The sequence below is a fragment of the Chlamydotis macqueenii genome, chromosome 13 (genome assembly GCF_036417535.1).
Source record: "Chlamydotis macqueenii isolate bChlMac1 chromosome 13, bChlMac1.mat, whole genome shotgun sequence".
In the NCBI taxonomy this organism is placed as follows: Eukaryota; Metazoa; Chordata; class Aves; order Otidiformes; family Otididae; genus Chlamydotis; species Chlamydotis macqueenii.
The window spans coordinates 14,435,460-14,446,991 of NC_141568.1; the positions used below are offsets into that span (position 1 = coordinate 14,435,460).

The window sequence follows — 11,532 nt, forward strand, 5'->3', positions numbered from 1 at the left end:
CATGCCGGGCTTCACCTGCTGCGTGCCGGGCTGCTACAACAACTCGCACCGCGACAAGGCGCTGCATTTCTACACCTTCCCCAAGGACGAGGAGCTGCGGCGCCTCTGGCTGAAGAACGTCTCCCGCGCGGGCGTCAGCGGCTGCTTCAGCACCTTCCAGCCCACCACGGGCCACCGCGTCTGCAGCGAGCACTTCCAGGGCGGTCGCAAGTCCTACCTGGTGCGGGTCCCCACCATCTTCCCCTTGCGAGGGGTTAACGAGCGGAAAGCGCAGCGGGCCGCCCGCCGCCCCCGCCCCGCCGCCGCCGCCGCCGCCGCCGCCGCCGCGGCCCCCGCCGCGCAGGCCCCCGCCGCGCAGGGCCCCGCCGCCGAGGCCCCGGCAGGGGGCGCGGCCGAGGATGTGAAGCCCATCGACCTGACGGTGCAGGTGGAGCTCGGGCCCGGAGCCACCGCTGGGCCCGGCCCCGGGAGGCTACCGGCAACGGCGGGGGCGACAGGGGAGGAAGGTCCGGTGGAGGGCGGCCCGCCAGATCATTCGTACTCGCTGTCGTCGGGCACCACGTCGGAGGAGCTGCTGAGGAAGCTGAACGAACAACGCGACATCATCGCGCTGCTGGAGGTGAAGATGAAGGAGATGAAGGGCAGCATCCGCCGCCTGCGCCTGGCCGAGGCCCAGCTCCGCGAGGAGATCCGTGAGAAGGACCGGTTGCTTCACGCTGCCAGCGCCGGGACCCGCAAGCGTCATGGCCTCTGAGGGGCTCCGGGGCTGGGCCCGGCCCAGCACGGGGGGAGGCTCAGGGCGGCATGGGGCTCTCTGCCCCAGAGCCTCTGCCGCCCTCGGTGAAGTGCCCAGACAGAACAGAGATGGGATGGGCTGTGGCCCCACAGGTCCCCCCAGCTCTCACTGCCTGGTCCCTCCTGCGCCCAGCGAAACAACCCCCAGTCAGGCAAGTCCACGCCATCGCATTCCCCTCCCTGGACAAGGCAGCCGCTGTCAACTCCGTGCCGAGCCCCGTTATCGATCCAATGTTACCCCAGAGCTAGCCGTGCGGGTGCCTGCCAGCGTCCCGTCTACGCCAGGCCCATCAGCACCCTCTCAGAAAGCGCTTCTTTTAGTGTAAATGGGACCCGTGTCACCACGAAGTGGACATAGGGTATCAGGTATCAGTTTTCAGCAAATAAACTCGCTCTGTTAAGTGAGGTAGCAGCAACACTAGCCCCTGGAGAAGGCGTGTCTGAAAGCGTGGCTGGCACTGTACCCTTCATAGGAATGAACAGCGATGTCATGTGTGGCCTCACTTAGCAGAGGCACAAGGAAAGCTTTAGAAACCCTCTCAGGGTGATGTGTTTCTTCAGTAAATTACTGATGCCATAAAAGACTGCTGTTTCTAGCGTGAGAGAATCCCCAGATTAAAGAGTGCTCTTGTACTATGTAGTTTTTGCTTTCTCCGCAGTACATAGGTATTTGTTACAGATGTCGCGATGCTCTCAACACTAGTAAGGATTACGATCTGGTACAAAGAACCCGGTGGCGTTTGACGGCTGTAGTTTATCTCATTGGCTTAAGAACTCCCTCTAATGAAACAGAGGGTTTGTAACACGTTGGAATTTAAATCCTTGGCGTTCGTTCAGAAAACCGGGATGAAACGGAAGCGAAGCAAGTTTATCTGCAGTGGTTGCAAACCCTTGCTGTCTAATCCTAAACTAGTTGGCATGACTAATAATCTGTACATTAGGCAAGAGCTTACTGAAACGTGCTTGTGTGTTCTAAACTGAGATTTAAGAGTATTGTAACAAATCTATGTGGAATGATTGTGTAGTTTCTGTTACTAGGCAGCATTAGTCCCCTCACTTTCAGCAACAGGAAACCAAATCAACATTGGCTAGAAAGATGGTGGAGCAAGGGTAGTCTGGCCTGAATACGTGCTTGCGCGTCAGCCGGTGGAACAGACACCTCGGCGCTTTGGAGGAGGAGGAAGAGGAGGGTGTCTGGTGCACCTGCGTAGCTCTATGGCAATGCATACTTAGGAGGTATGGCTTCGATAGCCACGGATGTTGAAAACAAAAGGCAGTTCACCACAGTGTGCCCGTAATTACATTTGAGGGAGGAATGCCCAGGTGTCTTCTGGGTCTGTGAGATCCTTCTGTAATCAGAGTGCGTTACACTCGGAGATCGGGGTGTCAGTTTTACTAAATTTTATAGAAGTATTTTCTAAATGTAAAAAGTATCTTTAGTTTGAAAATATTGTAATCTTTGTAACGCTGGCTAATGTAGCTTTATAACTGTCCGTTTCGATACTCTGTATAACTGAACAAAGAGGCACAGTGGGATTTGGTAGCTGGAGGTTTAGCTATCAGTCACGTAGCCCGCTGGGCTAAAGGCATCGGTTGTCACAGCTGCTATGTGATGCATGGGTCATTTTCCTGTTAACGTGCGTACTGAGTTGGATGGTCGACCGTAAGGATACTACAGGTCTATTCATGTACTAAGTATTTCCCATTGTTTCATTTTAATTTATTTTCTCCAATCTGATATGTAGCTCTTAACTTCAGCTACGTGGTGTACCAATTTTCCTGCGAGTCAAGTAAGCAGCGATTCTTTGTTTGGTTTGTTGGTTTTGGGTTTTTTTGGTTTTTTTTTTTAGGAAAAGCAGGTACCTGCTACACCACCTGATTTAACATATGTAATCGGTCCAGCAGATCTATATGCTCCCACCAAGACAATAGGCAGCACAATGTCTCTCCTTACAACCAAGACCAGTTGTGCATCCTAGCTTCTAGAGAACGTGCGTGTCGTAACAGTCGTGGTATTTTTTCTACCATTGGAATGCACTTCAGGATGTTCAGCCACTCAGCCTGCTGGACTGGTTAACTGCTGGACTCTTCAACTTCTCCAGGTTACACTGAGGTGCTAACATGCTTAATTTTAATAAAGTATATTTTGTTTTGTTATGTTCCTGGTTCTGTGCTGTATATATATTTCTGAAAGGTTGGTGGCTGTAGCTTGACTGCTCTTTCGCAACAGCTTTTTATTCTTCGTGAAGTCCATGGCTGCATCAGCATGCATCTCTTTATCTTCATACAGGGTGAGGAAGAGGAGTTTGAGGTCTGTTCAGTGTTTCAGGTGCCTGCCTAGTTAGAGCTGTTGTGATGAGCAAAGGGCTGTTAGGACAGGGGAGCTCTCTAAATAGCCTGGGGCCATTTGAGCAGTGGGAGCCAGGCTTCCCCACACAGCTGGAGGGACAGCACCAGTCTCCCAGTAAAGAGTGGGGGAGGAAGGGGAAGGCACAGCCCCCAGCGAGCCAGCCTAGTGCAGGGAAGAGCTAGCGTGTAGTACTTTTTAATCTGTAATTCTACTTCCAAAAGTTCCTAATTTCAGATTGGTTTAGAGCTATTAGTTTCAAAAATTGTAAGCAGCAAAAAGCTTCAGCTGTGCCTCAAAACTCACATTTTTGGGTTGAACTGGGAACATTAAAGGAAGCTGCATGACAAAAGTGAATGCTTTTCCTCATAAATGCTTTCTCCCATTTCCTGCTAAATTAAGGTAAGTGAGCAACGGTACTGGCAGTGAATGAAAGGCTAATTCTGCAGGGAGGTACCTTAAATGTTAACAAATAAACTGTATTACTGCTCCACACAAATGCTTTTTCTTCCATTTCAATTCTTTATCTTTCTTCATCCTGTATTCCAACCTAGCCTACACCCTCACGGTATTTTTCTTCTACCAGCACTGTCTTTGGTTGCTACTGTCCTATGTGTGGATATTTTCAAAAATTAGCCCTAGAAAAAGACTCGAAGAATGTTTACTTAAAATGGCCTTTATTGGGAAAGGGAAAACCTTAATTTCATCTTTGTGATAAACCCTAATGACCCTAACGACCCTAACCCTAACCACCCTAATCACCCTAACCCCTAATGTCGCTAACCCTAACCCCTAATGACCCTAACCCTAACCCCTAACCACCCTAACCCCTAACCACCCTAACCCTAACGGCCGCTGGCCCTAACCCTAATGGCCGCTGGCCGCAACCCTAATGGCCCTAACCCCTAACGGCCCTAACCGCCCCCTAACCCTACCCCTAATGGCCCCCTACCCCTAATGGCCCCTGTTCTGGTTTTGTTAGTGAGGGGGGGCCTAAGGTGGTATCTTCTGTCGGAAACTGCTAGAAGTCGCTCCCCTTTGTTCAGTGGACTCGGCCGGGCCTAGGGCGGACCCGCTGCTGGCCAAGGCCGAGCCAATTGGTAGCAGAATGTCCCGTGATAACGCCTCTGCGATAACGTATTTAAGTAGGGGAAAACAGGAAAAAAAGAAGGAGAAGATGTGAAGCAGCTGAGCGGGGGGCAGAGAGGGGGAGGCGCGAGCCTCATGGGCCTTGCAGGCCTCACCCTCTGGCCTCCCGCCGGGCAGCCGACTGGGCCCAACTCGGCCCGGCCCGGCTGCAAGAAGTGGAGAGGAGATGAGAAGTGAATAAGATGTAAAAAGGATCCTGAGAGGCGTCTGCCAGCCTGTTGTGAGGAACGGCTGCAGACGCCAAGGTCAGTGAAGAAGGAGGGGGAGGAGTAATGAGGCTCCTGGCCAAGATTCCCCTGCAACTCGTGGTGAAGACCATGGTGGAGCGGGTTGTCCCCCTGCAGCCCATGGAGGTCCACGGAGGGGCAGAGATCCACCTGCAGCCCGTGGAGGACCCCACGCTGGAGCAGGTGGAGGCCTGAAGGAGGCTGTGGCCCGTGGAGGGCCCGCTGGGACAGCTGTTCTAGAGGGACTGCACCCGTGGAAGAGATGACCCACGCCGGAGCAGTTTCACGAAGGACTGTGGCCCGTGGGAGGGACCCCACGCTGGAGCAGAGGAGGAATGCAAGGAGTTCTTCCCCCAACGATGATACAGCGGCGTAAAACAACACGTGATGAACTGACCGCGACCCCCATTCCCTTTTCCCCCCCCGTGCCGCTCGGGAGGGGAAGGTAGTAGAGATAATGTTAAGCCCGGGAAGAGGGAGGGGTGGGGGGAGGTTATCTTGTTCCCTGTCTCATTCTCCTGCTAATTTTAGAAATAAATGAATAGTTTTCCCCAAGTCGAGTCTGTTTTGCCCATAACGGTAACTTTAAGGATTTCTCCCCGTCCTTATCTCAAACCTTGAGCTGTTTTTCTTATATCATCTCCCCCTGTTCTCTCGGAGGGTGGGGGGAGCGAGAGAGAGACTGCGTAGTCTGGTCCCGATCGGGGCTGAACTACGACAGCCCCCTAACCCTAAGTGTCGATAACCCTAACCCTAATACTAAGTGTCGCTGACCCTAACGGCCCCTAACGGCCCCTAAACCCTAACGGCCCTAACGGCCCCCTAACCCTAACGGCCCCCTAACCCTAACGGCCCTAATGGTCGCTAACCCTAACCCTAATGACCCTAACCCTAACCCTAACGACCCTAACCCTAACGGCCCCTAACCCTAACAGCCGCCGCTAACCGTAACGGCCGCCCCTAACCCTAATGCCCCCTAACCCTAATGCCCCCTAACCCTAAGGGCCCCCTAACCCTAATGGCCACTAACCCTGACCCTAACGGCCCCTGACCCTAACCCTAACAGACCCTCACCCTAACGGCCCCCTGCCCCTGACCCTAATGGCCCCTGACCCTAACGGCCCCTTGCCCCTAACCCTAACGGCCCCTGACCCTAACCCTAACGGCCCCTGACCCTAACGGCCCCCTGCCCCTGACCCTAATGGCCCCTGACCCTAACGGCCCCTGACCCTAACTGCCCCCTGACCCTAACGACCCTGCCCCTGACCCTAACGGCCCCCTGCCCCTGACCCTAACGGCCCCCTGCCCCTAACCCTAATGGCCCCTGACCCTAACGGCCCCCTGCCCCTGACCCTAACGGCCCCTGACCCTAACGGCCCCCTGCCCCTGACCCTAACAGCCCCTGACCCTAATGGCCCCTGACCCTAACGGCCCCCTGCCCCTAACCCTAACGGCCCCTGACCCTAACGGCCCCCTGCCCCTGACCCTAACGGCCCCCTAACCCTAACGGCCCCCTGCCCCTGACCCTAACAGCCCCTAACCCTAACGGCCCCTGACCCTAACGGCCCCCTGCCCCTAACCCTAACGGCCCCTGACCCTAACGGCCCCCTAACCCTAACGGCCCCCTGCCCCTGACCCTAACAGCCCCTGATCCTAACGGCCCCCTGCCCCTAACCCTAATGGCCCTGACCCTAAGGGCCCCCTGCCCCTGACCATAATGGGCCCCTGACCCTGACGGCCCCCTGCCCCTGACCCTAACAGCCCCCTAACCCTAACGGCCCCCTGCCCCTGACCCTAACGGCCCCTGACCCTAACGGCCCCCTGCCCCTAACCCTAACTCTAACCCCTAACCACTAACCCTAAACCCTAACCCTAACCAAACCCTAACCCTAAAAATAATCCTAACCCTAATGACCCTAACCCTAACCCTTACCCTAACCCTAACACTGACCTTAACCTTAACCCTAACCCAAATCCTAACCTAATTGTACCTAACCCTAACCCTAACCGTAATGACGTAAACCTAAGACTAACCCTAAAGGTAACCCTAACCCTAATGACCCTAACCCAACCCTAACACTAATCCTAATGACCCTAACCCTAATCACCATATCCCTAACCCTAGCCTATCGCTAACACTGACCCTAACCCTAAACCTAACCCTAACCCCGAAACCTAACCCTAACCCTAACCTGAAACCTAACCATAACCCTAACCCCTAATCGTAACCCTAACCCTAACTCTAACCCCTAACCCTAAACCTAATCCTAACCCTAATGACCCTAACCCTAACCCTTACCCTAACCCTAACCCTAATGGTACCTAACACTAACCCTAATCTTAACCCTAATGACCCTAGCCCTAAGCCTAAGCCTAACACTAACCCTAAAGGTAACCCTAACCTTAATGACCCTAACGCTAACCCTAACCCCTAAACCTAACCCTAACCCTAACCCTAAACCCCAACCCTAACCCTAACCGCCCACCCCTAACCCCTAACCCCAACTGTAGCCCGTAACCCTAACACTAACCCTAACACTAATGGCCCTAATCCTAATGGCCCTAACACTAACCCCTGACCCCTAACCCCAAAACCTAACCCCTAACCCTAACCATAATCATCCCTAATCCTAACCCTAACGCTAAACTATAATCCTAACCATTAACCCTAACACTAACCCTAAACCTAACACTAACCCTAACCCTAAATCCTAACACTAACCCTAACCCTCAACCTAACCCTAACCCTAAATCCTAACCCTAACACTAAACCTTACCCCTAACCCTAACCCTAACTCTAAAACTAACGCCTAGCCCTAACCCTAACCCTAATCACTAACCCTAACCCTAACCCCTAACCCTAATGGCCGCTAACCCTAAGGGCCCCTAACCCTAACCCCTAACCCTAACCCCTGACCCTAATGGCCCCTAACGGCCCCTAACTGTAATCCTGACCCCTGACCCTAATGACCCCAATGACCTTTGACCTCGACCCTAATGGCGCTGACCTCAATGACCCCCACCCTGGCCCTTAAACTGTAGGCTCCTACATCCTTAATGGCTGTAACCCCACAGCTGTCCCTAATGGCTGCGACCTGCTGTGGATAGTCCAGCTGGGTGGAGTGGTGCGGGACGTGAGCGTAGTGGGTGGAGTGCTTATACTGTACTGCCTTGGTGATGAGGGGTATGCTAATTTGTGGGCAGCGCTATATTATGTATAGCAATAAACATTAAAAATAATATGTCCGGTGCAGCAGTAGGAATCCTCATGCTCCCTGGGAGTAAAAAGTAGTTTATTAGTAATTTTTTTTTTTTTAATTTATAACTTACATTTACTCCCAGGGAGCATAACATTTCCTACTGCTGCATTGTCAATTTCAAATACCAACAAAAAGAGAGAGATACATAAAAAAATACACTGGACAACAAGAACCACACACACACAAAATTAAACCTTTATTAGTAGAGAGTGAAAAAAAATTCTTTAATTTATTTATTTATTTATTTAAATGTATTTTTATTGCATTACACTTTTTTCCTCTTTTCATTACATTGCTTCCTTTACCACATCTTAATACACTGTTCAGGACCACTAACACCCCTAGAGATTAATAGTAAATCCCTTTCTGAGTTTTGTACCTATTTTTAAGTTTTTCTGCAGCAGTAAGACAGCCCTTAAGCCAGAGGTTTAATAATTTTATTTTACTCAAGATGATGGATTCTTGCTCAACATCAACAGAGTGGGTTCCTCTACAAGGAATATTCTCCAGCATTCTGCCCAAACTCTTCATCTGCAGTTCTTCTCTTCCATCGTTGGAAGCCAGCGTGTTCCTAGGTGCTCCACCTCTGTTTCACTCTCATGTCCTGTCTCCAGCTTTGGAAACTGCCTCCTCTGACAGTCCTTCCCGCTGATCCTACCTCTGCCCCATGACCAGGGCCCTGATGTGACAAAGCAGAAGTTACTGTGCCAGGGAGTGTCGTGGTGCAGAGGCCGGAGAGTCCTCTGGGAACTGCTGTGCCAGAAAGCACAGGCCCATCGCTGGATAGCTCTCCGATACAGCCTCAGACTTCCCTGCTCTCTATAGAAACACCAGAAATGTTGAAGTTCTGGGCTAAATCAGGAATACACTGAGAGAGACGGCATCAACAACCCCAAACTTCTGCTCTTCGCCCTTCTTTTTCCTTCTCTGCATCTCACCACATGCCCTCTTTTTGTTCCCACGATGAGGGGTGTTGAGGCCCATTCTTAGGGGTGGCTCCCCTTGCTATTCTTGACCAGAGCCCAGGCAGCCTGATAGGCTCCTCAAATCATTCCCAGAAAGCAGCAGCAGCTGCCCAGGACCAACAGTAAGGAGGACGCATCCAAAGCTTCCACTTTCCTGCAGAGCAGAATGCAGGAGCACCCCCAAGGTCCCAGCATCGCAAACTCGTCATCACCTAAGGGTTGGGTGAGAAGCGGCCAAGGAAAATTCACTCAGTCCTGGTCAGGATGGATGCTACCCAGCCAAGTGTGCACTTTCGTCATGCGCTTCATAGCACAGTCCCGTCTTAATCTCCTTGATTATTCTACAGTTTTTAGATTGCACATTTTCTAGGGTAAAAATCGTCTCTCTTGTCCACTTGCACATAGTGCCCAGCAGAGCCGGGCTTTGATGCTGCCTAGGCTCCTAGGTGATATCCTTCTTAACCTCTCTTAAAAAATACAGAATCAGCATCATTCAGCTGCTGCCCAGTCAGTTCTCACTTCAAAGGGCTGATTGTTTCCCCACAGAAATATTGTAGTCCAGGCAGGCGTGCTGCGACAGCCCAGAGACCAGACAGACAGCTGCAAGGCACCAGCCACACCTGCACTGGTCCCACAGCTCATCTGGGAGTCACTGCGCAGGCAAAGAACAAAAATGGTGTGCTCCTGCAGATGGACCTTCACTGCCTCACTTCTCCCTGCTTTAAAGAATCAGTTTGTCCCTTCTGATTGAATATGATTTAGGAACAGCTCTCACGTAAGCAAAACATCCCTAAAATCCAGCTACCTCCTTTCCAGGATGCTTCATTCAGCCCTCGCCATGTCATTTCTACTTTTTCTCCCAAATTACACAGCAATTCTCCCTCAAATTCTTACTGCATCTCTCCTTCAAAAATGAAAAACCACACTGCACAGAGCAGAAAGGCACTACTATAGGTGGGCAGTCACACCATAGAAGATACTTATCCACAGAAAGGAGCTACTACAGCTGGGGAGTCACATCCTAAAAATATACTTGTCCCACTATAGTGGCTACTACAGGAGGGGCAGAAGGAAAATCAACACCATTTTATCCTAAAGCCTGCAAGTTCCAGGCTTGGGTCTCATGTTTGGAACTGACTCCACAACAGATCAGCTAGAACAAGGGACCCCAGGTGGTCCATATCACACAAATTCTTTTCCTTTGTCTTTCCATATGAAGAACAGAGGAGAAATAGCTTTTTCTGTATATTCACAGCTTTGCACTGGTATGAAACCAACCCAGTTCCTTGATTTTCCTAGATACATCTGATGGGTAAGGGCTGCTGCGCACAAACTATTTAACTGAGTCTCACAGGCTCCACAATTTTAAAAATAGGTTTTGTTCACGACACAAATCCTCAATCTGAGTCCACAAAGAACTGTGGTCAGGATGGTGCCAGTCGTTCCGCTGACATCTTTCCCCCCGGGAAAGAGACATCAGTAGCAGCCACAAAGCTCAGAGCACATGAACACATCTCAGGCTGGCAGCTGGAGATCTGAGAACATCACGATAAAGGCAATGAAACCACACATCATTTTCTCCCAGGCCTGAACCAGCACCTCAGTCAGAAAACAAGGGAGAGAGAGGGGAAAAAAAAAAAAAAATCACCTATTTATTGTTCAGCTACTCTTCACCTGAACTCAGTGGAGTATCAGCTGCCTGCAGGCTCCATTTCCAGGCCACACAGGGTAAGAAGCCATGAGCTAGTGACCAAAAAGGTGCTGGTACTCAGGTTTGCCTCTCAAATAGGAGAAACCTGTTCAAAGACATTGGTAGCGCAACACTAGACTCCAGGAAAGAGGCTCCATGTCAGCCACCGCTGTCTCCTTTTCCCAGTACTGCCTTCAGCAGCAAGCCAGGACAGGCGGACCCATCTCTTTCCAGGGCTGTGCAATGCTGTCTCTCTCAAAGAAGCAGACAGGGAACACTCAGGTTTGCCAGAAGAGACCCAGGAACCTTCAGAGCTGGGCCAAAATGCCATGCTTGGTTCGAGACAACCGCTGAGCTGTCTTTCAAGCTCAGCCCTGTGATCCAACAGCCTGGTAACGAAGGCTTCTGCACCTTCGTAAGCCCTTGAGTGGGCGTTGTGCAGGCTGCCACTGAGACCAAATCCATGTGTTTTAGACCACTTACCTGTTTGCGAGTACCTATTTGAAGGGGTGTTTCTACCACTCCACATCTTCAGAACTAACTTCTTTCACTACAAGCAAGTTGAGTAAGTAACTTAAAAAAATTATTTTTTTTTTCACTGTATAGCTCTTGTTAGGGGAGATAAAATGAATTTCAGGAACTGCAGTTCTGGCTGCGGCCCATTGCTGATTTCCTCGCTCAGGGCTGACACCCCTCCGAGGGTGGAAAGGCTTCTCGCCGCCCTCTTCGGGGTGAAATCCCTTCACCGCCCAGGGCCAGCTGGGACCCGGGTGGGCGCAGGGTCCCCTCAGCCACCGGGGCCGTTCCACAGGGCCGCGACCACCGCCGTGACGGGGCCCGGCGGAGCCTGGCCGTGGGACGAGGCCTCTTGCCCGCGGGCCGGCTCGGGTAGCCCTGGGTTTGTCAGGGAGGGGCCGCGGGGCGCTGACAGGGAACAGGCAGGCGGGAGAGCCCCGCCGCGGCGGGGGGCGGTGCCCCCCCCATCCCCTCCCCACTCCGCCACTATCCCACAGTGCCGCGGGGCAGCGCCTGCGGGGCCAGCGACGAGCGGTCCCCTGCCCTTCATTCAAATGAGCCCCGGCGGGCGGCGGCGCGGGGC

At 52.2% G+C, this 11,532-nt stretch overlaps 1 protein-coding gene and 1 long non-coding RNA gene across 2 annotated transcripts; one reads left to right on the plus strand and one right to left on the minus strand.

Moving 5' to 3' along the window:
• Position 1: 1 nt before the first annotated feature.
• On the plus strand, positions 2 to 2,952 carry THAP11 (THAP domain containing 11). The gene has a single exon (XM_086757965.1). It carries the CDS (start codon positions 2 to 4, stop codon positions 752 to 754), a length of 753 nt encoding a protein of 250 aa, XP_086614091.1. The 3' UTR covers positions 755 to 2,952.
• Positions 2,953 to 8,197: 5,245 nt separating this feature from the next.
• LOC147599109 (uncharacterized) lies at positions 8,198 to 11,395 on the minus strand. Its single transcript, XR_015260024.1, has 3 exons — positions 10,917 to 11,395; positions 10,392 to 10,539; positions 8,198 to 8,457 (listed from the first exon to the last, which is right to left on the minus strand). It is a non-coding gene; the product is annotated as an uncharacterized LOC147599109 (long non-coding RNA).
• Positions 11,396 to 11,532: the final 137 nt, after the last annotated feature.

What these genes read in the sequence shown, in the direction of transcription:
- THAP11 (XM_086757965.1), top strand. Translation starts at nt 2, where the DNA reads ATGCCGGGCTTCACCTGCTGCGTGCCGGGCTGCTACAACAACTCGCAC.